This window comes from Myotis nattereri (assembly GCF_964212035.1).
Source record: "Myotis nattereri genome assembly, chromosome: 2".
NCBI lineage: Eukaryota > Metazoa > Chordata > Mammalia > Chiroptera > Vespertilionidae > Myotis > Myotis nattereri.
The window spans coordinates 200504176-200530385 of NC_138076.1; the positions used below are offsets into that span (position 1 = coordinate 200504176).

Below are 26210 nucleotides of genomic sequence, written 5' to 3' on the forward strand. Positions count from 1 at the left end.
AGAAATATTTACAAGGTCCAGCTCCATTATTGCAAAGCCGGCAATTAAATATGTTTAGAGCAGTGGTTCTCAACCTTCTGGCCCTTTAAATACAGTTCCTCATGTTGGGACCCAACCATAAAATTATTTTCATTGCTACTTCATAACTGTCATGTTGCTACTGTTATGAATCGTAATGTAAATATCTGATATGCAGGATGGTCTTAGGCGACCCCTGTGAAAGGGTCGTTCGACTGCCAAAAGGGTCGCGACCCACAGGTTGAGAACCGCTGGTTTAGAGTGAAAGGGGGCGATAAATTGATAACTGGCACTTAGCCTAACCAGCCTGCCCATCAAGCTTTCAGGGGGAGTGGAGACTGGAAGGAGGCCTTTAGTATGTTAGCCATTGGAGTCAAGAGCCTAACTGGGCGCAGGGATCTGGGCATCTCAGCCAAATCCAACATGATGACATTTGAGAGTTTGTAAATGTAAAGTCTTACACTCACAGTCAGCAAAGCAGGTGCCCTGGTGCTGTGGGAGAAATGTTGCTCAACATCGGGGAAGCAACAGACTGGAGAGGCTCAGCTAAATGCAGCTCAGTGTGAGTCACTAGTACATTGAAGCTGCCAAAAATTACTTTGATCCCAAGCTGCATACATCAAAATGTAATAGGGAGAGATAGACAGTTACTTAGTCCAGATCTGAGTATCACTGGAGTAGTGTTTTCAGTGAGTCAGTGTGGGTAGGAATGGTGACACTGAACCTGACTTAGGTGTGTCTGAACCTCAGTAGTGTAGTGGGTTAGTGCATCCTCATATTCTCTGCAGGGTCATCCATCCTTGAGACGCACGCATCCTCTGCATAAAGTGCTCTGGGACCATCCTAGCTTGAAGGAGTTGTCCCTCCTCTGAATTCACATGGCAGTTGTTTTTGTGTGTTTATTTGATAATTAATCATTTACAACTCTTAATTACCTTGAATTATTTCTTTTCAGTGACATGAAAATTTAACCACCTAACGAGAACCACTATTAACATTTTGGTGTGCTAAATAATGTCAATATTGCATTAATTGCTTCTTTATATTTACCCCCTATTTGTCCATGTGATTTTTAAAACAAACTTAGGATATGCTATCCTTAATTTTTATCATACTTTTTTCCCCAGTGAATATTGTTTCTTGAAAACAAGTGAAATGGTTTTGGCAGTAGCTATTCTGAATTACTTTATAAAGTGCAAAATAATTTTTAAAATCATGCCTCTACTAATATTGGTATTATAATCTGAGGCACACCTCATCACTCACTGTGACACACTAGTGTGCTGAGAATCTTCATCCGAAAACTGCTCGTCTAGATAATAGGCTCCTTAATTGTAAAAGCGTTGCCTTGTTTATCTTTGTATCCTTGCCTAGCTCAGGACCTGGCATCTTGTAGAAGTGCTGTTAAACTGAATTGAAAAATCTTTTAACATGATTAATGTCTAACCATAGCATCTTTATACACTCAAAAACTGTGTATAAGGAGGCCCTACAGCAATTATTGTGCTTAATTTTTCATCTCAAAACTGAGCTGTTTTTACAACTAGTCAAGATGAAGACAAACGAAGGGCAGAGAAAGTGTTGGGTGTTTTTTTTTTGTTTTTTTTTTTAATGTTCTGAAGGAACACAGGAAGTTTAATATTACCACTAGTAAGAAATTTTCTTGCTAGTTTTCTCATTTCATGAAAAGTGGAGAGTTCTATTCAAGAACACCCAGAGCTTTGAAAATGAGTAATGTTGAACTGGAAATTAGAAATAACCAATTACAGAGTGAATTGTTAACTCTGGATCAGGCATTATGCTAAAAAACATGAAGTAAAACTGCAAAGGCTCTGTTAACCTGATGTTTCATTGTTACCTCTGGTTTCATAAATAAAAGAAACAAATCAATAACTTAATAAAACATATTTTAAAAAATAGTAGTTGTACTGGGTGAAAGAAGTACTGTATGATTCAATTCATGTAAAACTTTAGAAAATGCAAACTGATTGATAGTGACAGAAAGCAGACGAATGTTTGCCTTGGAGATGGCGCAGGGAGGGTGGGAGATTGCAAAGTGGCATGATAAAGCTTTGCGGGTGATGGACATGTTTATTCTCTTGATTGTGCTGATAATTTCCTGGGTGTAGACAAGTCAAAACTCCTCCGACTGCATGTTTTAAACATAGGCCATTTAGTATGTGTCAGTTACTTCAATAAAGCTGTTTTAAAAGTTATACCCAGCCTGGCCAGCATGGCTCAGTGGTTGAACGTCAATCTATGAACCAGGAGGTCACGGTTCAATTCCCAGTCAGAGCACATGCCCGGGTTGCAGCTTGATTCCCAGTGTGGGGGCGTGCAGGAGGCAACCAATCAGTGATTCTCTCATCATTGATGTTTCTATCTCTTTCTCCCTCTCCCTTCCTCTCTGAGATCAATAAAAAACAAATATTTAAATATATATATATCCACATGTTTGACACCTCTCCCCCATTTTATGGATGAGAACATGGAGGTCTGAGGACAAGAGGATTTTTCCAAAGTCACAACACTCGTCCAGTGCAGGAGAGTTAGATTTGTCCGTATTTGAAGCTTCTGGGTAAAAACAGAAGCGCTCCTGAGGGAGCATCATGTTTCAATATGATAAATCTGTCCCCTTCTCTTAGAGCATTTGTCCCTATGCCAGGCACTGTACTAGCTTCGTTGTTTTCTGTTTGAAAATTCCCAGCTCTTGATTCCAGTTTCCTAGCAACTCTGTCTCTAAACTGTTGGTGTTTCCAAGGGGGTTCCCATCCCTTTTGAAAACCTAGATGGCTTTCGTCAAAAAGTGCCCCCCTTACATTAGTCTTGAACATGGTGAGAGTTGGAACTCTGTACTAATGGGGATTGGACTTTGTGTTGTTTAGGTCTGAATCGCTTGCTGACCAATGGCTCCTATGAAGCTGCGTTCCCTCTGCACGAGGTATGTCCTGCCCCTTCTCCTTCTGTCAGTTTCTTGTTTTGCAGTCAGCTTCTGGGAACAGTCATTAATTGAGTTTGTTGATGTGACATTTGTTCAGCGTGAATTTAATTTGTTCCGTAGATAATTAGGCCTCCTTGCCTTGTGACCCAGCGTAGTTTGGTTTATTTCTGTGTGTCTTTTAATGTAATTGTAAGAATACTTGAAACAGCAGCCACTCAGCGTGAGTTCAGAGGAATTGCTGAGGGACTCCAAGTCATAAAATTAAAGAGGCATTGAAAATTTCACCAGACCCAGGGGGGAGATGTTCCTGAAATACATAGTCTTTGCAACAAAGAAATGTATAGTTATTCTTTAGAGTGGGAGGAAGCCATCTTGCAAAGTCTCTGGTAACCAAAGGGTGAGAAATGGAAATTAATGGTATTGTACTTATCATTGCTCTTTTAAGATATATGCATTCTGATTTTTTAAAACGCACAATTCTTTTTTACTTTTTTATTTTCTCATTTACTATACACTCTTTGTCATATATTAGGACCTTTGTAAATGTAACTGTGGTTACCCTTAACTCAATTTCTCCATTAGCTTTTGAGTTATTTCACCCAGAATTCTCTTTACACGTGTAGTTTTCATTATTGATGAGAGATAATTGTCTTGCTCATAGTTTTGTGCCCCTACGCCATACTGGTCACTGTATGACAGAGAAAATACAAAGATAAATATCATGGTGCATGTCCTCTAGAACATCACAAACACCAGGGGGAAACAATGATTTTGGGAACAGTGTTAACAGTTTGCCAAGAAACAGTTTAGAGGACAGTTCCAACTGTCCCCAAATGGCAAGTCTTTACATTTGGCTAACAGTGTTTCTTCCCTCGATTTCAGCACCAGGAGGATATAAAAAGTGACTTAGAATTTTTAAAACCTGGTTCATTAACAAAACTAGCAGCTCTGGCCTGAGACCCCGGTTGCAGTCTGCCATGAAACACTTTTGGAATGATCCTTTAGTATCACAGAAGCAAACACGTTGACACGAAGGTTTTCTGGAGCCACACATAGGTGCCTCTGGGCTCCAAAGACACATTTCCCACCAAAACATCTTGTGGCTTCCTGGAGTTATTAGTTGCCAAGAAATAGTTTCAGTAAGTCCTGTGCCCTCCCACTGCCCGGCCCTTGCCCCTAGTAAGGGCAGTGTCTGAGCAATGGTAGGTGGGCAGATGTATCTGTGCAGGTGAGTGGGTGGCAGGCATGAGAGTGTCTAAGGAGAAACAGCTATGAAACCTCACCGAGTAACTCAGGGCCATCTCTGTGGTTTTCCTATCTTGGTAAAGCCCTAAAAGAACATCCAAATTATTAACAGCAGCTGCAATAATATAATTCCTCCTTTGACTTTTTACTCTGAGTTGACCTTGATTACATTACTTAACCTCATAACAACCTTCAGGGACAGGAAGGGGAGATATTGGTGCCCTTGTTTCATGTTAAAAATCGAAAGGAATTTGGAGGTCTAGAGAAAGATTAGCTCACTTCTAGTCACACCGGGAGCTGGTAGTTGAGCTGAGACTAGAACCCGTTTCTTGTGTCTCAGCGCTATTTACTTTCTACTAAAAAAGGACTTCTCAGGTTCAGAGGACTTCCCAATAATTACGTCCCCTCCAGGGAGTTCCTTTTCTGTTTATGAATCTAGTGTTGCCATTACCTGAACTCGGAAAACCCCACCTCTCTGGCCCTTGGTCTCCTCATTTCTTCAACGTGAAGGTCAAATTCATTTTGAATTTTTTTGATTTTTGAGGTGATGTCCAGCGTTTACATTCCTGCGTTCTCTCAGAGATAAGGCCAGGTGACAGGTTACAGCTGTGGCTGTTTACAAGCACTCTTGACAAAGGTGGGAACGAGAACTACTAGGTCTTGGGATTGGCCTCCTTATCAGGAAGCAAGACACCTTATTCACTTAAGTCACAGAAGAAACCTAATGAGACAGATATTATTATTAGTTCCATTATGAACTAGGAATCCAAGGCTCAGACAGTTTAAGGCAGGGGTCCTCCAACTACAGCCCGCGGGCCACATGCAAATACAAATATTGTATTTGTTCCCATTTTGTTTTTTTACTTCAAAATAAGATATGTGCAGTGTGCATAGGAATTTGTTCATAGTTTTTTTTAAAACTATAGTCCGGCCCTCCAACGGTCTGAGGGACAGTGAACTGGCCCCCTGTTTTGAGGAGCCCTGGTTTAAGGTTTCCTCGCTAAGAAAGCAGAACTGAATCTGAACCCAGCTCAAACCTGCATGATTCTAGAGAACACGTGCTTCTTACTACACAGGATCATCAACAAGATAATGTCCAGAGTAACTCATCACACTTCTTTCCCTTCAATAGTATGGATCCTTTTTTTTTTCTCTCGCATCATCTCTGTTGCTACTTCTGCTGTAAGAGACTAGTATTCCTGTTAACTTTCCTCGTGGCTCCTGTGGGCATCTGCTCACGGGAAGTGGTGTTTCCCTCTCAGGGAGGTTACAGAAGTAAAAATTCCATTCGAACCCACGGAGCGGAAAACCACCGACACCTGCTCTATGAGTGCTGGGCCTCCTGGGGCGTGTGGTACAAATACCAGCCTTTGGATCTTGTAAGGTGAGTTTTTAACCAGCTGTACATATAAAACTTGCACAAAATGACTAGGGCAGACTGTCTGCTGGGGTGAGAAAAAAAACAGTCTGGAGTGCACAGCTCTCGCTCTAATCTGGCTTCTTCCTAGGAAGGCAACATTCAGAGGCCATGGGTCGTTCTTGGTAAACCAGACCTCCCTCTGATGAGGATGGTGTTTCCTCCAAAAAGGCCTCAGGAAAGAGCCTGTGAGATCAGCCAGGTCTCCCACATGACTCCATAGGGAGCAGGTCACCCATGTGACTCATTGACAAATTATCAGTAACAATTTGTAGAGAAGTGACACTATTTATATATACTGTGTGACAAATGGAATATTAGTTACTATGAGGTAAGGAATACATGGTGGTGCCATTACTAATAAAATTCAGGTTTATTTTAATTTTCGTTTGAAACTAATAACCTCTAAAGATGGTTTTAATACTGCAGGTCAAAAGAGTATATCAGGTTTTTAACAATTAATGATAATTGTGCAGTGAGAATGTACTTTTTTACTATTTGCCCAACTTTCTGCCATGGGAGTGTTCAGCTCTGACATCTCATTATTTATTTAGAAACTGGTTATTAAGCCTGGGTAGCTACAATCCCCACCTTGTGGATTTCTTATTAAAGAGGAAGTCATGTCTCATTTCCTCGACTAGCTGGATTTGTTTTACTTTTATGGGGGCCCTCAAAAAATGAGCCCAGAGGAAAATGAAATAATAAGACAATTCGCTTTCTGTTTCACTGCCCCCCCGCCCCCCGAAGTCATTCTTCCTGCCAAGTGTTTATTCCTGCTGACTCAAGGACATTGATGAATTGTGTGCCACTCTTTGTGTTGGTAAAATAAATGATCCAGATGATTTGTGTGAGTGGAAAATATTTTCTGAGATGAGATCATTTTCCATTGACCAGTTTCAATACATGATAAAACAGTGGGGGAAAAACATAAAAGCAAATTCTCTTCCCAGCCACAGTTTCATATTACAGGATTTTATTGATTAAAAGTTATAGAAAGTTGCTGTAGGCAAAACATATCTTGTCCATGACAGTGTTTTGATTAAGACTTTGCAGTTTGTCGATGAGTATTAATTAACTGCCCACTGTGTTTCTAGTACCATGATAAGTACTACTGGCAAAGACACACAGAAGCCAGTCTCTGGCTGAGAAATTCTCAGTTTCCTTCAGGGAAACAGGGCCGGCATACTTGAGACAACTATAGAACAATACAAGACTATGCACAGTTAGGCAAAATGTCTGATGGAGGTGGTAAGTTTTACAATAACTCAGAAAAATGGAAAGGATGTGCCTCTGAGGAAGGCTCTGAAGAGCTGAGCCCTGGCCGAGCAGTGGGACTGGTGTTGGCCAATGCGAAGGGAGATGAAAAGTACAAGACTTGAGTAGAGTGAGGTTGTGGAGCATCTAGCAGTGGTTCTCAACCTTCCTAATGCCGCAACCCTTTAATACAGTTCCTCATGTTGTGGTGACCCCCCAACCATAAAATTATTTTCGTTGCTACTTCATAACTGTAATTTTGCTACTGTTATGAATCATAATGTAAATATCTGATATGCTGTATGTGTTTTCCGATGGTCGCGACCCACAGGTTGAGAACCACTGATCTAGGGGCTCTTGTCTCTAAAATAGTTCTTGTCCCATAGATTTTGCTTCCTCCATATCTCTCGAATCTGACCACACCCAGCCCCTCCTCCGCCATGCTTCTTCCTTTCCCTGTAACCTAGACTATGGCTGTTGTCCCCTACTTGGTCTCCCTTTTCCCACACTGACCCCTTCCAATCCATTCTTTTCCCTGCAGACAGAGTGATCTTTTTGGAATGTGAATCTAATCATGTCCTTGATTGTTAAAACTCTCTCATGCATTTCCATTTCTCTCAGGACAAAGATCAATGCAGTTAGCATGGTCTCCAAGACCCACGGAGGCCCAGACCCCGCTTACCCCATGCCCACCTCTTGTTCTCAGTGTCCCAGTCACACCACCCTTATTTTACTTTGTCCCTTCTACCACAGGACCTTTGTACATACTGTTTCCTATCTGATCACTCACCTCACCTAGCTTATTTTCACTCATCAGCACAATAGTCACCCTCTCAAAGAAGTCTTCCTTGACTGGGGTGGTCATATGGCCTTGTTATAGATGCTGATAGAATTGTATTCCTCTCCCTTTTAGCTGTTTTCCCAGTTTTGTAATTATAAACTTATTTCTGTAATTGGTCTACGTGTGTCTTCTTTATTGCCTTGAAAGCTTCATAGGAGCAAGGACCAAGCTTATTTTTCTCACCAAAATCTTCTCAGCTCCTAGCACAGTATTTGGTACATAGTGGGTATTTTGTATTTGTTGAATGAATAAATAAATATATGTGCATATAAAGGCATGTTGGAAAAGCCTTCTGGGAGTGGAAAGTTTCTATTGGGACACTGTGGAAGGTGAAATAAATAAATAATCCCATGCTCTTAGGAGCCATTGGACATTCTAAAAGGAAAGCAGCAGTCAGAACTTAAAAACAGATGGTCAACAACACTTGTTTAGAATGAAAATAAAAAACTAATTAGAATATTCTTATGTTGGGCTAAGAAATAATTACCTTCAAAGTCATGAAATATAGCAGTTGAGAGGCACAGAAAGCACAATTTGGTTTGTATTCTAATACAAGTTGATCATATTATTGATATCTATACTAATAAAAGGGTAATATGCTAATTAGACTGGATGTCTTCCAGACATCCTTCCGGACAAAGTCACAGTGGCAGGAGCCAAGGCAGAGGCAGTTAGGGGCAATCAGGCCAGCAGGGGAGAGCAGTTAGGAGCCAGCAGTCCCGGATTGTGAGAGGGATGTCTGACTGCCTGGGATCAGGCCTAAACCGGCAGTTGGACATCCCCTGAGGGGTCCTAGATTGGAGAGGGTGCAGACCAGGCTGAGGGACGCCACCCCATATGCACAAATTTTGTGCACCAGGCCTCTAGTTTAAGAAATAAAAACCAAGAAATATCCTGGACATTTTCAAACTTCATAGATCACAGGGCACTAAAGCAGGCTGGTTAGCCTCAAAAATATTTATATAGGTAGATATTGAAGCCTGTGAAAGTCACCACTTAAAAGGGAAGGTTGCTCTAAGTGTCTACTCATGTTTAATCTCAGTAATGAGAGTTTTCTTTTCTGTCCAATATCTTATGATTCTAGCATTTTCAATGTCTGATAAAGCTACAAAATATTGAAAGAAATGTTTAAAGTTTTTCACAATAAGTTGATTTACTATTTTTTAAAGAAATTTATAATGATAATACATACATTACACATAAGCACAAACCCAGAAATGGCAAAAAAAAATGAGGCGTGGGCAACGACTCTTCAAATTCTGCCTTTGTATTAATAAGTGTTATAGCTTCCTGAATGTTGTCTCAGAGCAAGTTGTGTATGTTCTTTTATAAAAGGGTGCATTCTCTTTCTGATATTTAGTAGGAGGGGGAGAAATTTAAGCCCAGAGCCTAGATGGGATCAAATGTTCCATTCCCTTGGCTTACCTGGTCTACATGTTTATCTGCAAGGCAACCACAAAGTGCAAGACTGAGCAAAGTGTTCTAATGCCTAACCCTAAGATATAACCTGTAAGGCTGTTGTGTCTTAAACAGGCGGTACTTTGGAGAGAAGATTGGGCTGTATTTTGCCTGGTTGGGCTGGTACACCGGCATGCTCTTCCCAGCTGCCTTCATTGGACTGTTTGTCTTTTTGTATGGAGTCATTACCCTGGATCACTGCCAAGTCAGGTACGGAGCGTGGGGGAGCCTGCCTTTGCTTCTATTTAAAGATGCTGTTTGTGCTTTGGGCCCAAACCATGGGCCCTCTTAGGTTTTTCTTCTGACTTCCTTCTTAATCTCTTCTGGAAAAATGCAAAAGGCTCCATTTATGAAGTCTCACCACCCATTGCCCTTGCTGCTGTGGTCCTCAGCTAGCAAGGAAGCAAAGTTTGCATTTCTGGACATATATGCCATGATTTGTCCACAGAACAAGTCACTTTCATTCACTGGCTGAAATGGACTTTTTCTGGCTTTTTCACTTTTTTTCTTTCTGCTAACCCTGCAGAATGGTGGGTTAACAGTAATTTTGTATGGATTCTGTGTTTTTACAAGGCCCTGTTAAACCTAAACTAGAAAGCCATCTCACCCACATGCTGGGGCCTTCCAAATGATTCCGTGTTGGTGATTATCTTGGCTCTCTCACCAAAACAGAGTTTAAAGTATTCATGGAGATCTTATTGAAAGGCTGGGAAATACTCTTAAATAATACATGTGCCTTTTAGAAGTGATTGCAAGAATAAAAGTGATTGACCCTGACCTGTGTGGCTCAGTTGGTTGGAGCATCGTCCTGTATACTAAGGGGTGACAGGTTTGATCCCTGGTCAGGGTGCATGAGGGAGGCAACCAATCAATGTTTCTCTCTCACATCAATGTTGTTATCTTTCTCTATCCCTTCCTCTCCAACACTCCCCCCCCAAAAAAAAAAAAATTAAAAAATTTAAGTGATTGTGTGGCCATCCTGCCTACAAACATATTTTACTTTCTGGTAAAATTGTTCCCTAGATGTAGCTTTCTACCAGAACTAATTCCTAATATTTTTATTTATTTCTCCATTTTTAGTAGTAACTTATGCATATAGAAATCTCGACAGGTGCTTTTAGGTATCTCATTGTTCCCATAATTCAGTGTGAAATGGCTTTAAACCTGTGCAGTGTTAGGAATGACTTCTGCATAATTTGGAGTATGACAACCAGTGTTTTGCTTTATGTATTTTTCTGAGTTTAACTTACTAATATGTAAAGCCAAGAAATAGCCCCATAAATAGATAGGTGTATCAAATTATCAAATTGTGCAGAAACTTGTTTATATTAATAACAGATAAGGCTAAGAAGCTTTGAAGATTAAAGATATAATCTGCTGGATCTTATTTACTGGTTGAATGTTCTCATGAAATTGGAGGGAGGAAATGCTCTGATGTCATCAAAAAGCAGTGCTTTCTGTTCTCTTTTCCAGTAAAGAAGTCTGCCAAGCTACAGATATCATCATGTGTCCTGTGTGTGATAAATACTGTCCATTCATGAGGCTGTCAGACAGCTGTGTTTATGCCAAGGTAATTTCAACTATGCAGCATTTCAGGTGGATTGAAATTTACATACACTTTCCTGAGGAACGGAGGCTAACTCTATTCTCTCTGTCATTTCTGGTCTTTGGTTCTCAAGCTTATGTTGTAGCATAGACCTACCTCCATCATTCAGTGTTCTAATTCAAATATCTTTGCACCATGTATAATGTATATATGTATTTAATGTATTGGTTCTATTCATCATCACAAGAAACTGCAGCATGCAGAGTGCAAAAGAGCACGGTTGTTAGATTCAGAGAAAGACTCAAATCTCGACTCTTTTCTTACCACTTGTCAGTTAAAGAACAAGTTTTTTGACCTCTCTGAGTCTCTGTTTTCTCCTTTGTAAAATTCAGAACATGATACTTGTTTCACACAATTGTTATCAGTAATGAGATAAGATGTATACTGAGCAAAGTGCTTGGCAAATGATAATATATCAGTATATGAGAGAAGCCATCATTTTCCTCTTCATCGTCATTATTGTCAAAAAGACAATAATTCTGAGGCTAGTTCAGCTATTTTTACCTCCTTGACCCTGCACAGGTACAGCCTTTTTGAGGCTGAGCTTCTCATATCTGAAATGCACACCTGCCCTCTCTGCCCCTCTCATGTCATGTCATGAGGACCAAGGAAGATAGCACATGTGAAAGCATTTTAAAACAAAGAAACCTATAGCACTATTACGTCTATACATTTCTTTGTTTCTTTCTTTTATAGGTTATTGCATCTCCCTTTCTCCTGTTATCCTTATTACTTTATTAAAAGTTTAGATATAGTAATCAAATTCCTGTAGTGTTTTACTGAGGGGCGGTGTCACTAATGTGTAGCAATAGCTCAAGGATGGGCTGGTGATGACTTTTCCAAGACCCCCTGCCTATCACCTTGCCCAGATTCCAGACATGAAAGGGTTGGCAGATTTTATTGAACCTCTGCAATCACTGCAGCTTGGATCTATCTGATTATGCTGTTGGCATTGCAGAGTTTTGTTCCTTATAACTGAGAGAACATTTGATAGGCAGCCAGGAGCCCGCCCACCCATGATGTCGTTCGCACTGCAGGTGGCCAGTCAGTGTGGAGCCTGAACCACAGCAGCCAGCTGTGATTTTAAAAAGATTTGGACTCTTGGTATGTGCATGAAATAGCCAAAAAAAAGCACAAAATACTCCCTACCTTTGGAGAGCATACAAATAGAACTGAGTTGATGAGGACAGATTTAACTGAGTGAGCTAGGGAAATATGGATTTCAATGAGGAGCAAAAGAAGTTTGTCAGTAATTTAATTTCTGTTTATTGATGATTGTCAGTTAAGCCTGAATGATTTGAGTACAAAAATCCTGCTTTGGGGGAATTTCAGAAACTCAGTCTGCTGTTGTTGTTTGGGGGTATATGTTTATTTGGGGGTTTTTATGTGGAAAAGCATTCCTTGCATGGAGTTCTCTGTTTAGGAGATCCAAGATAATTCCTTTAAAAGAATCGTCATGTTTGCAGTGCTCAGATTTTATAGGGGTTTCTTTGGGCAGTTATCTTACTGAATATAATATCTAGAACAATAATTTTATAATAATAGCTAGGCTATAGCTATAAAAATAGCTAGGCAACCTACATTTATTTTTTCTAATTCTCATAGCAATTTCAAGGTTGATATTATTATTCCCATTTAACTCAGGATGCGGAGAGGCAAAAATTACTCATCCACGATCACACAGCAGTAAGGGACTGTGCCTTAGTTTATCCGACTACAAAGCACGCCATTCTTCCCTACTGAGTCACTAGATTTTTAGATTACGGATTTTAAGTTTACTCTGGCCTCAAAACTTAGTAAAGTGAAGGCCTAAAAAGCCTCCAAATGATGAATTGAAGCTGTCCAGACTTTCATTTAGAAAAACTTATCAGAAATGCTAGACTGATTTCCTGGGACTGAGGACATAGGAATCAAATCAGAGCCCATATCCAGTTTAATCAATGGCTGCTCTGTTGATCGGGAATGTTTTCTTCTCAACCCTTATATTTGTAAGGTTCAGCCACCAGCTTTAACTGATTTACGCAGAAAGGGACACATTGGCTCATGGCCCTGGAAAAAAACACTGGAATAGTTGCCATTATCTGAGCACAAGGGCTCAGCGACTAGAACTGGTCCTCCAGGCCCCCAAGTGTTGCTCTCTTGCCACTTGTCTACATGATCATTCTGCAGACAGGTTCTCATCACAGGATGGGGATGGTGGCTGCTGACCACCATAGCTCCAGGCTTACATTTTCCTCCCTTTATCTCTTTAAGTGTATTTTTGTACTTATTTTAAATTCTTTGTCTGCTGTTACAGAATATCTGTTTCCGAAGGTAGATGTTGCCTAGTTTCTCAGGGTCTTTGTTTGGTTTTATGTTTTGCTAGTTCCCAGAATCTACTATCTTGCTTCTCTAGGGTTGACTGTGGCAGAGGGAGCCGTCAGCTTATGCTACCTTACCATCTTAGTAGGAACCAGATGTCCCTGTTAACTCGCCAACCCTCCTGACTCACATATTCACTGCAGCAGAAAAAGGTCTCTCTCCAAATGTGTGCACACCAGTCCCGGGAAGGACTCAGGGTAGTTCTGTTTGAGCTGTGTGCCCTCTAGTGACCTGATAAGAGAGTTCTGTTACCTGGAGAAGGGAGGGAAAGATGACCTGAGCAACTGGCAGTAACAACGGTCCCAATCCCATTCCAGAATCTACACTGATGGTGCCAGCTACAATGTCTCCAACTCCCAGGAAAAGCCCTAGTGCTGAGCACACACCACCCACAAGCCACTGGGACTCTTGGGCTTGATTTGATGCCAGGCACCCAATATGCAGCTTACCACTACCCCTGGCATATGAAATAAATTGGCTTTAGACTTTTATCTCACTTTCGATGTTTGAATGTTGCCTTCTCTCCTAATGTTCAAGAGGCGGGTGGGGGGGAGAGAGAGAGGGAAAGCATAAACTTTTGGAAGTATTTGAATATTTCATACTCTGATGTAGCAGAATAAGATCTGTTTATGCTTTGCACATTCTCTGAGGGACAATAAAGTATGCTTTATAGCAAGCTATAAAGCACCAAAAAAAAAAGTTATCCTTTATGAATATATCAGTCATCATTTCAATTTGGCATGATATTGGTGTGATTTATCCTGGAGGCAGAAATGAGCCTGGCAGTTTTGCAGCAAGAATATTTTTGCTTTCTGCGGTGGGTGTGCGATAGAATATATTATTCTAACAATAAAGTACTTGCTAGCTGTGTTTGTTATGTGTGCTAGGCAAATATAGTGATTACCCAAGGCTTTCATACAGGTGGAAGTGGATCTTGTTAATGCTCTACTTTCTCCTCTTCATAATGCTGAAACCCAGAGGGCAGCCCAGAAAATGTTTGCTCAAAGCTACACAAAATAGCGATGTTTTCAAAGTGAATGAATGAGGCATTAAAAGCAGTGCTTGGGAAATCAGAAACCTTTAAAGTAGCAACAATAATACCTCTTAAATATATCCAAATACATATGTGCACATATATTAGTTTTTATAGTGCACAAAAGGAAATCCTTAGTAGCACTATTGGGGCTGCTGATAAATGTTCAGCTAGCTGAGACTCACCTAAAGGGAACAAGTTCTCGCTTCCATGCACTGTCAGAGGAATTCCCTTCTTGATTATGATCCAAAAGGAATATCTTCCAAAGAAACCTGGCAAAAGTCATTGCATCATCATAGCTATTTTTACAGAACTAGAAAAAAATGTGAATTGGAATATAGCATATGGGAAGTTAGCTTAACTGTGATTCATAATGTTCCCAGGTCACCCACCTTTTTGACAATGGAGCCACTGTCTTCTTTGCTGTGTTCATGGCAGTCTGGGGTAAGTGTTCCACATCCATGGAACTTGAGTTCCCCTCATGTGCTCTCTGATACATTCCTTTAGAAATCTGACTTTGGCCCAGCTGTTGTGGATTGGTGGTTGAGCATTGACCTATGAACCAGGAGGTCATGGTTCAATTCCCAGTCAGGGCCCATGTCTGAGTTGCAGGCTCAATCCCCAGTTTGGAGCATGCAGAAGGCAGCCAATTAATGATTCTCTCTCATCATTGATATTTTTATCTCTCTCTCCCTCTCCCTTCCTCTCTGAAATCAATAAAAATATATTTTAAAAAAAACACATAGAAATCTGACTTTGGATTTTGAAAGGAAGAAGCTGGAGTAAATTCAGTTGCCTGTTCTATTAGACACAAGCTGATAAATAATTCATGTGGCTTATTTAAAAAGTGATATTGTAAAGAACAAACATGTCTGCTTTCCCTTAAACCTTCAACAATTACATAGCATTCCATATTTTGAGTAAATTTGCCTTCTGTTGGAGATAAAACAGAAAGATATGATGAGATCCAAATACCCATCTCAGGATGATATAGGATTTTCAATTGTGTGTGGGATCTTTTAATTAGGCTAATGCATGAGTAACCACATCTGGTTTTCTTCCAATTCTGGTCAAAATGACCCTCTATAAACAAAAGCTACTTAAAAGGCTGGATCGAGTCCTTTTATGTAACTTCAAGCCATAATAACAAGGTATGATGGAACATTCACTTAAAGAATTAATCCAAAGTTATTAACCCACTTCTTTGTAAAATGAGTCTCATTTTATTGGGTTATCTTCTTAGTCAAATAATTATAAGCTTTAAGTTAATAGTAGAGAAAATATCCTGGACAAATTCATAGTGAACAATGAATGGTGGTTACCTTTGACGAACAGAATTCGTGGAAGGGTAAGTGTGAACAGTGACAAGAGATAGCATTTTTACACTATATATTTTCAGTTTGATTTGAATTTTTTTCCAATGATTATGTATTTTTTTCTAGAATTTTAATACCAAATGTGAATTTGGATGTTACCAAACTCCACTAACTCGAGGCTTAGGCTCATGTTGTTCCTTCTGTCTGGAATGAATATCAGCATCTTCCCCATCTTTCTGGGCCCAGCTGAAATGTCATCTGCTCTAGCCAGAAGATGTCTTTCTTCTTTGAACTTTCATAGCATTTGGTTCAGATCATTTTAGTGGAACTTTTAATCATATTCATATATAATTTATCTTCCTCAAGGGCCATTATTATCACAGGAGAACTCATACATTTCTTTTAATACAGAGAGATTCATATTGGATGGATGGATGGATGGATGGAATGGATGGATGGAAAACAGAAAAGAGAGAAGGGAAAGAGAAGAAAAATGCCAAAAGGATTTATGAGATGAAAGTGTTTAAATAATCTTTGATGAGTAGAAATATAAAGCCCTGTTCTCTTGAGGATGGCCTACGTAGAGATCTTCAAAGGAAAATTGTCCCACCCGTCACAGCTTTGTTAAAGAGACATATTTTTATTTCTGTGACTTCAGCCTCTTTCAGCCAGTGGGTATTTGACCCAAGATCAGTCAAACCCTAGGTTGGTGAGTGGCCTGGGAGAAGACCTGACGTTCCTCATTCTCATGAATGTGGGTGGGAAATGCAGATAGAGACAGGAAGTTAGCAGTAGGAACGGACAGGGAAGGATGCAGAAAGGGTGTAGAGAAGGAAGAGAGAGATTGAGATTTGGCCACCAGGGAGAAGTAGGGATCAGGAGGAATTATGAGAAGGCTGAAGTTAAGAGAAATCAGAACCTACAGACAAGCAATAAAGAGCTAGTGAAAAAGATATAGAATACAGGTGCAGAAGCCAACTGGTGGCCAACTGAAAGAAAATGTGGAACAATCCCCCACAGAGAAGCAAAGAGTGTAGCCAAGCCATCTTATTGGTGGGTATCAGCGTGAAGACCAGAGTCTCTTGTGACTAGGGTGTCTCAAGCTGCTGGCTTCTGTACACTGTCTCTGAATAGGCCCAGTCATTGATTCCCATACAATTCCTGCCTCCCTTGGTGGGCCTTGCGGAAAGCCTTCACTATTTGTGTGTGTCTGTCCCTCACAAACAAAGGAAGCCAATCATTAACAGAGTTTTGGTTACTGGACTGAGCTCTCAGATCAAGAATGTGTATTTGATTTTCCTAGACCATATTATTATCAGTAACCATGATCAGGAAGTATAATAAGCCATCCACTGCTTAACCTTTGCCATGATTACATGTAAGGAGACTTTAAAAATATATACTTACTCTTAAGTTAGTGATTCCCAAACTCTTTCAAGTCATAGCACACATAGAAAATGATAATATTTTAACAATATACTGATGCATGTGAAGGAGCCTGCTCAGGGCCTAGGATAAGAGACCCTAGGATGAAAGACCCTCGCCCCAGCCACCCTGAGGGCCAAAGGGATTATTATCTCTTGCAGGCCTATAGTCCATTCCTGTCATACCCATTGGGAAGCACTGCTTCGGGCTACTCGTCTACTGCATAATGAGTTAATGCTTCTGTAGAGAGAAATGTATTCTGGAAGAATTTACATACAAAACTTCCTTACCCACTTTAATGTTTCACCCGTTTTAGATATACTTTGACTGAAATCATGTTTTCTCTCTGAGACTATATATAGGAGTGAAGTTCTGGTATAATGACATTTGTCTATAAAACAAAGGTTCTCATCTCCACCCCTCACCGAATACCACCGTTACAAAGGCGATTGTGTCCCTTTCTTGCAAGTTGGAATGTCTTATGCTGGGCATAATAAATAGGTTTGATTTTATCCTGCCAATCTCAACTGATTGATTGGTGGTGATTACCTGTAGGATGGAGTTGGGAAGCTTCTGAGGATGGAAGTAGGTGGATTGGAGGTTTGACAGTCCTTGTACCTTGGAGGGTACTCAGTAAGACTCTGATAGATGTTTTGTAATAACCCTTGGGCACAAGGGAACATTTTAGGTTCATTCCAGGCAATGTAAGCCTGGAATAATTCATCCTCTGAATTGCTTTGTTTTAGTTGAAAATTTATTGCTTAAATCTTATATTGTTCCCAGAAAAATAATGAGAAAAAGAATGATTTACACCAGGTGTTTCTTTATAGATAGGGCTATGCCTTCTGTAGAAATCTGGAATGGGAGGCAATAATAACAATTATAATAATAATATACATACACTATTGAGGGCTTATTATGTTCTGGACACTGTGTTAAGCATTGTACAGTATCATCTCAGTTAATCTTTGTAGCAACCTTTGAAGAAAGTACTAGTACTGTTGTTATCCCCGTGTGATAGATGAGGAAACTAAGGCAGTAGCTAGAAAGTGGCAAAGCCAAGACTTCAACACACAAGTCTCAGCTCCCACAGTCTATGCCCAGGATCAGATATTCTGTGTAACACGTGAACTTTCAGATAAAAGACTATTATGCTCACCCTGAGCTGCACTTATACTGCTTTGCAATGGTATGTTCCATAAAAGTGTGTCAGTCCTAATGGAGCCCAGTTTAATGGTCTCAGGATCATTCTTTTTAAAAAAATATATTTTTATTGATTTTAGAGAGAGGAGAAAACAGGTGGATAAAGAGATAAAAACATCAATGAGAGAAACATCAATCAGCTGCCTCCTACATGTCCCCTACTGGGGATCAAGCCTGCATACTAGGCATGTGCCTGACCAGGAATCAAACTATGACCTCTTGGTTCAAAGGTTGACACTCAACCACTGAGCCACCCTGGCCAGGCAGGATCATTCTTTTTTTTTTTTTTTAATATATTTTATTGATTTTTTTACAGAGAGGAAGGGAGAGAGATAGAGAGCTAGAAACATCGATCAGCGAGAAACATCGATCAGCTGCCTCCTGCACATCTCCCACTGGGGATGTGCCCGCAACCCAGGTACATGCCCTTGACCGGAATCGAACTTGGGACCTTTCAGTCCGCAGGCCGACGATCTATCCACTGAGCCAAACTGGTTTCGGCAGGATCATTCTTTATAATTAACAAGTTGCAACATTTAAGAAAAGAAACTTTATTTTTGAGAAATTGCTCCATATGAAGATATTGAGAACAGATGTAAGTGGTTTACTAGACCTGGGAAAACATGGGGTGATATGCTTGTTTTGTTGCCTTTTGCTTTGTGTATTCACTAGAGAAACAATAAGGCCCGTTTGGAAACAGTCTGTAGCAACTGGGAAGGCCTTTGTTTGGAGCTAGAACTCCACTACCATTGTTCATATTCACAGGTCTGTGGTGGTAGCAGGGCCTCCTGGGGACCCTGGAGGTATACTAGGAGCCCAGGGCTCTGGGTTTGAGCCAAGTGGCTCTTTCCTCTGTGCTCATTTTTGTTCAGAAAGATTCAAGGGACAAACCAATTATGGCCTGAATTGGCTTTTCTCCCTAGGGAAAAAAATGAGTCATTAGGGAGCTAGATGTTGGTGGAGACTTGTCAGCAAGCAGATTATTCTCCTCTGTTCTTCATTTACCAGTATGTTTTTCCTCTCCTTCCTGTTTTTTCCTACTTTAAGTGTTGACCAAAATTAAATTATTCATAGTAAACAAACAAATCAAGGTTCTTAAAGCTCTCTGATCAATAACAAGATTGTGGTTCTTTTTATGCAAATTCAAAGATTCTGATCCTGTCAGTAATTTGTGAATGAAGTATGTCTCAGTTTTTGAAAATAATTTTTTTTGTTAATCCTCACCCAAGGATATTTTTCCATTGATTTTTAGAGAGAGTGGAAGGGAGGGGGAGAGACAAAGAGAGAGAAACATAGATGTGAGAGAGACATATCCATCAGTTGCCTCACGCATGCGCCCTGACCAGGGCTGCAGATGGAGTTTGCAACTGAGGTACGTGCCCTTGACTGGAATCGAACCTGGCGCCCCTCAGTACGTGGGCTGACGCTCTATCCACTGAGCCAAACCGGCTAGGGCTGAAAATAAATTTTATAATAATTGGCCTTTTATTTCTAGATATTTGCACTACTTTATCTTTTGTAATCTTATTTCTATGCTGAGTGCCATGAGTCATCCTCATGAGTCATCAAACCTGGAGGTGGCCTTGGGGACCCCCAACACAACCAGACTCCCAGGAAGGATGCCAGCGGGAAATGGCCACTCAGTGCTGGCACTTTTATTAATCTCCACAGACATCCATTTATCTTAATTTCCCTCTCCAGGAATTAAGCACTTGATTTGTTTAGGTGTGGCTTTCTTAACAACTGTAATTACTCTGAACTTTTCACATTTTGGAAAGGCGCATGGCATATGTATTATGTAACACTCAGCAGGTCTGGGAAGGACCCCATATTCAAATACATTCATATGGCTGCTTTCAATGTGTGGATTTCCTCACTTAGAGGGATAAATGGAGGCGATTAGAATTCTAATGTCAGTCCAGGTCAGAACTTGCCACAAGATGAGTTTATGCTAAACTTTGGGGGGGGGGGCAGAACTTAGAATTTTTAGATCATTTTGAATGTTAGCATTTCATATAGGGAACATAGACCTATATTGCCATTTTTCTTTGGCTTAGCAGGACATGGAGAGTTAGAAAAGTTCAGTGATTTGCCAAGAGTAGTACAGGTTATATCTGAACTAGATTTCAAACCTACGATTGAAAGTCTAGAGATCATATGCCAGCGAGCTCTTAATTATTATCCTATACAGTCTTCCCAGTTACTCATTTTAAACATATATGTTCTATGTCCAAATGCCACTAATGGGGAGGTCGTGTGAGGGCAAGGCACAATAGGAAAGATGAAAGTAATTATCTTTCTTTGGAATGGGCATTCGGATATTTACATGTCTTCATGAAACGAATTTCAAATATGTGACATTCTTGCCTCTGTAAGTCTAACTTCACAGCAAGCCCAACAGAGTTAGGCTCATCAGCTCTGCCTCCCATGGCGTCCCTGCGGTATCTTTAGTTAGATTTGCCCTCAAAGTTTGTGTGTGTGTATGCCTGTGTGTCACTCATTTGGCTTGTGACTTCCGAGGCAGCAAGATTGTGTCTTGATTTTTTTTTCACCCCTCTCTGTCATTGTAGAGTGCTCAGTAATTCATTTGAGTAGATCTTTTAAAACAGAAATGAGTAGAAAGTTATTTTGTCTAGTTAAGGATTTCCCCCAGATTTCCCTGGGTGGGGACGCCAACACTTGTTGGAAAAGGTTCTTAACAGAATTTACACACATTTGCCTTCAATGCGACAATAAAGACATGGCTTGTTAAAAAGAGAGACGGGGGGGGGGGGGGGGGGGGGGGAGGGAGAGAGAGGTAGGCAGTAGGATTTCTTCCTCCAATAAAATAGCTTCCTTCAATGAAATAGAAAAAAAAAAAACATTTTACATAGGTATTTCCTGCAAGGAGGATTTGGGGGACCAATCATCACTGCCAATCAAATACTGCTAATTTTTATTTTTGCCACTGCCTCTGACTTTTAAAACTAAACATGCCATCAATTAGAAAGATGTTAGTAACCTAGTTTTCTGTATTCTTACATCCTGAGAGCCCTGTCATTCTAATAAGTCTGTTCTGCCTCGACTTGCAAATCAGCTTAATTTATTCTAAATGAAATCTCTGATTTTTTATTATGCAGGAGACAAGCTTGGTAACTCTCTGAAGACATTCCTACTTATGTTAGATTAGCGGGAAGTTCTGATGCTCAAGGATGCTTACACAAACAGCTGTCACTCTTTGCAATGGCTTCATTATTTAGCGGCACAGTTAACAGCATTGCTTTTTGTTCAAATGTTCGTGTCTTTCTGTGCTTGTTCCAGCGACAGTGTTCCTGGAGTTTTGGAAAAGACGGCGAGCAGTAATTGCTTATGACTGGGATTTGATAGACTGGGAAGAGGAAGAGGTTTGTATCATTTACACCAGAATTTTTAAAAAGCGAATCACCAAGAAATACACAGTCCCCTTCAGTTATCACTTCCTGCACTGTGAGAGAAGCCGGGTCTACTCATGAAGCATTGCGGTATCTGTTTTTGCAGAAAACTCTTAAGTAGTCTAGAAACCACAAACAGAATTAAAAAGAAATATTTTTTTTTTGATTGCTTAGTGGAATCAAAGTCCATAGCTAAGTAAATCACCTTACTTTTAGGTAGAGGCATCCAACGGATTGGTAATAAGATTTGTTTAGCTTTCTTCGATATTATCCATTGCTTCACTTCAGCAGAAGGAGGGCGATAGTTTTACAATCCTAGGCACATGCAAGCAAATGCCCCCTAAGAGAACTGTTCCTGGGCAATGTTTCGAGGAGCTCTCCAGGACCCTGGACAGAGCCCAGAGGCCTGCACAAAGTCAGCATTATGGGAAGTGGAAAATGCTGAGCGGAAAACACTCCTCAAGCTGCCTCCTTGATGGGTGTGGCTAAATGCAGGGCCAGCTCTAGATAAGTCTGTCAAGGAGAGGTAACCTCAGACTGAACTTCCCCCCACCCCTTCCCAGCTCCACCACTCTCCCCTTTTAGGCCAATACACTGCGCCCTCTCCCAACCTAGGTCTGGTCTTCATCCTCTTCTCACCCCATTCCTGTCAGAAGTCTCTCACGCACCCTTGCTGGTCTTGGTCACTACATAAGACCCTACTTCCCTTGTCAGCCCAATCTCGGCCTGAACTCTTCTTTCCTTCCTCTCATTCATTATCTCTTACCTTCCTGAATCCCATTTCTTGAGAGCCTTGTTGTGGCAGAAAATCAGATAAACTAATCACATGTGATGTGATGATGGGTATTAATGGGTATTTTCCTGCTATGCATATATATTTTTATATGTTAAAAGGAATATTCTAGAAACACAAATGAGAATTTAGCCCTGTGGTTGGCTCAGTGGTGGAGATCATTTTGAAAAGTATTTTTGTTTGTTTTTCTTCAAATCACACCTGGTAACTTTTTCTCCTCATGCCCTTGAATACATTTGGGCAGTTCTAGATCTGGAAATAATACTGGGATTTCCAGCAATCCTTGTTTGTTGGGTAAGGACTCTGTCATGTTTTTGTAAGTATTCCCCAGTAAACGATTTCTGAACTGTCCAGGTGACTGGAGTTTAGCGACAGCTTCCAGGCTGCCTGGTGAAGCTGTTCTGCTGTTTCTTGTCACGTGTTCATGGAAATGACTTTCAAATGGGATTTTTATTTCCTGGGAATTTGAGTCACCACCAAGCAATCCTGTCATCTTTGGACTTTTTTCACTTCCAAAGAAAAGAGGTGTTTCTAAATGTTCCTCTTTCAGTGATACTGTATGGAATTATTTAAGTAAGTTGGACAAAAACCAGTCTAAAAGTCACCGTTGGCACTTTTGGTGGGCCCAAGGCACAGGACAAACATCTCTTGGAAGTCTGGAGCCCTCTGTCTTCCCAACCCTGTTAAAAAGCTTGAACCAGCCCCAGCTGGTTTTGCTCAGTGGATAGAGTGTTGGCCTGCTAACTGAAGAGTCCCAGGTTCGATTTCAGTCGGGGCACGTGCCCAAGTTGTGGGCTCGATTCCCAGTAGGGGGCCTGTAGGAGAGGGCTGATCAGTGATTCTCTTTCATCATTGATGTTTCTCTCTCTTCCTCTCCCTTCCTCTCTGAAATCAATAAAGATATACTAAAACAAAACAAAACCCATCTAAATGCACAGCATTTTTTAAAAAAATCTTGAACCATTCTTTGCTCTTGCCAGATGGCTCAGTAGGTTGGAGCATTATCCATACTCCTGTTTGATCCCCAGTCAGGGCACTTATGGAAAGCAAGCAATCAATGTTTCTGTTAGGGGTTAGCCAGTGACTCAGGCTGTGATAGATTCACAACTAAAAGAAGAGATGCAGAGAGGAAGTTTGTTTTACTTTCCATAAAGGGAAAGGGTCAAGTATCACTGGTCAGCATGGGGCAATAAACAAAGGGCAGATTCCCCTTTTAAGTCTTGGCTGTTGCTATGTGACAAGGAAGGGAGGAGGATATTGGGCTGAAGTTGCGCAGGTACCAGGGGTGTTTGTCCTGAAAAATTATAGTTTGTTTGTTTTTCAGGAGGCAGTCTGGCAGATGCCCTACAGAAGTGTCTTATCAGTATTTTTCTCAAACCTATAAAACATGCTTAGAGTAAAAGTTATGAAGAGTTCAAAAGAGGCATATTTGAAGGGGAGGGGAAAAGGGAACTTTCTACTAACTAGAAACTCTTGGTGTGAATTATCCCTGAGTTGTAAAAACAGTAGGGAGGATGGGAAATGCAAGAATATAGCCTTGAGAGTAGCTTGCCTTGCCTTGCAGTTTTAACAGAGGAGCTGTTTGACTCAGAGGAGCTAACAATCCAGGGTTTTAATTACCAGGTACTTCTCATAAATTGTGGAAAGCCACAGCAAATAAAAAGAAAGGCCCTTTGCTGTCCTTGCTGGTCTCTCTCTCTCTCTCTCTCTCTCTCTCTCTCTCTCTCTCTCTCTCTTTCTCTCTTTCTCTTTCTCTCTCTCCCTCTCTCCTTTACTCCCTCCCTCTCTCTCTCCCTCTCCTTTCCTCTCTCTAAAATCAATAATATATAATCCTCAACTGAGGATTTAAAAAAAAAAAAGCTTGAACCATTCTTTCACTCAGCATACATTTTGCAGGACCTGCCTCAGGAGCCATGTGAAGTTCCAGTTCTCAGTTTGAGATTCACTGTAGAAGTGTCTCTTCTAGCCTGTGCTGCTCAGCTTGCTGTGCAGAAATGCCCAGACTTGCTGCATGCCTCCTTGAGGGGTCAACCAGGGTATCAGTGTGCCAGGGCTGCTATTAAAAAGTACCACATGGGTGGCTTACCAGGTAAACAACAGAAACGTATTGTCTCAGAGCTCTGGAGGCTGGAAGTCTGAGATCAAGGTATCGGCAGGGTTGGTTTCTTCTGTGGCTCTGTGGGAAGAATCTGTTCCAGGCCCTTCCCCTTGGCTTATAGATGCCTATCTACACCCTGAGCCTTCTCACTGTCTTCTCTTTGTGTCTCTGTCTAAATTTTCCCTTACGAGAACACTAGTCATATTGGGTTAGGTCACAGTGATGGCGAACCTTTTGAGCTCGGCGTGTCAGCATTTTGAAAAACCCTCACTTAACTCTGGTGCCGTGTCACATATAGAAATTTTTTGATATTTGCAACCATAGTAAAACAAAGATTTATATTTTTGATATTTATTTTATATATTTAAATGCCATTTAATGGCATTTAAGAAAAATCAACCAAAAAAATGAGTTCGCGTGTCACCTCTGACACACATGTCATAGGTTCGCCATCACTGGGTTAGGAGCTACCCTACTGGCCGCATTTTATCTTAATTACCTCTGCAAAGACCTTGTTTCCAAATGCAGTCACATGCGGAGGTCCTGTGGGTTAGCACTTCAATATATAAAGTCATGTGGGGGGCAAGTTCAGCTGATAAGACCCAGGAAGGCAGGCCTGGCTCCGTGACTGGCCTCAGTTGCTTGATGATTAACTCAACAGCTCTTAATGACACAGCCTGATAAATTAGAAGTTTCCCAAAGAAGCAGATTATTCTAGGTCTGTTCTACTTACACCCTTAAGTATAACTGCCTGAAATAAAGGAAAGGAGGCAGGAGCTGTTTCTGTGTCCCCCTTCCCTTCCCTATTACCTGCCCTTGAGTGAAGTCCAGCATTGGGCACAGCCAGGCTGCCGTTCCTGCTACAGGCTGTGCACATCCTTCACAGTCTTCCATCAGCTGCTGCTTCGCTTTCTGCGGGTACCTTCATCCGAGTCTTGAGCGTCTCTACCTACATTGGCTCAATCTCCATTTCACCAGGGTTTCCGCTCGCTTTCTCTCCTCTTGTTAGACACTCAAATACAGCATGTACTTAATTAACTGGAACGACTTCAGCATACCCTCTTGCTGATTACCTTTTCCTAATCCCATAATTGCTTTTCACATTCGATGGGGCCCCAACTAATTGGAATAAAATCTCAGCTTGATTTAGAAGTGGAGGAGCGTTGATGTTAGCTGGATTTGAAAGGTATTTACCTTGTTTTCAATACCAATTAAGAAGACATTTAAAATCTGTGGTTCACGTGAATGACTCCTTTAGGAGCTTATTTAAAAAAAATAGAGAAGCCATGGTTTTCAATGCCTACATTAGAAAAAACAACACAACAAGATTGGAGAATACTAAGAGTTGGATCGCCATTATAACTCAAACAATGAGTCCCAACTGGTTTTGCTCAGTGGGTAGAGCTTCGACCTGTGGATTGAAGGGTCCCACATTTGATTCCTGTCAAGGGCATGTACCTTGTTGCAGGTTCAATCCTGTCCCGGGACACATGAGGGAGGCAACTGATCGATGTGCCTCTTTCACATCAGGGTTTCTCTCTGTCTCTTCCCCTATAGTTCACTGTCTTTCTTAAAAAAAATAAATACATAAATAAATCATATATATATATATATATACATATATATATATGAATGAAATATATATATCAATGAAAAATATCATCAGGTGAAGATTAACCAAAAAAAAAAGCACACCCATTTAGAGCTCAAAAAAGATGAACAAGCAAAAGAAATAGAAGCAGCAGCCATTAAGATGAAATTTGAGAAAAACGTATCATAGAACCATGAGAA

General features: G+C 40.7%; 1 protein-coding gene across 1 annotated transcript in view; it reads left to right on the forward strand.

Moving 5' to 3' along the window:
- Nucleotides 1-26210, forward strand: part of ANO4 (anoctamin 4) — a 249092-nt gene that overhangs the window by 187916 nt on the left and 34966 nt on the right. Inside the window, exons 11-16 of the mRNA XM_081083106.1 lie at nt 2904-2959; nt 5467-5588; nt 9250-9384; nt 10648-10744; nt 14558-14618; nt 21419-21501. Coding sequence (XP_080939232.1) covers nt 2904-2959; nt 5467-5588; nt 9250-9384; nt 10648-10744; nt 14558-14618; nt 21419-21501 — 554 coding nt within the window. The remainder of the gene's footprint in view (nt 1-2903; nt 2960-5466; nt 5589-9249; nt 9385-10647; nt 10745-14557; nt 14619-21418; nt 21502-26210) is intronic.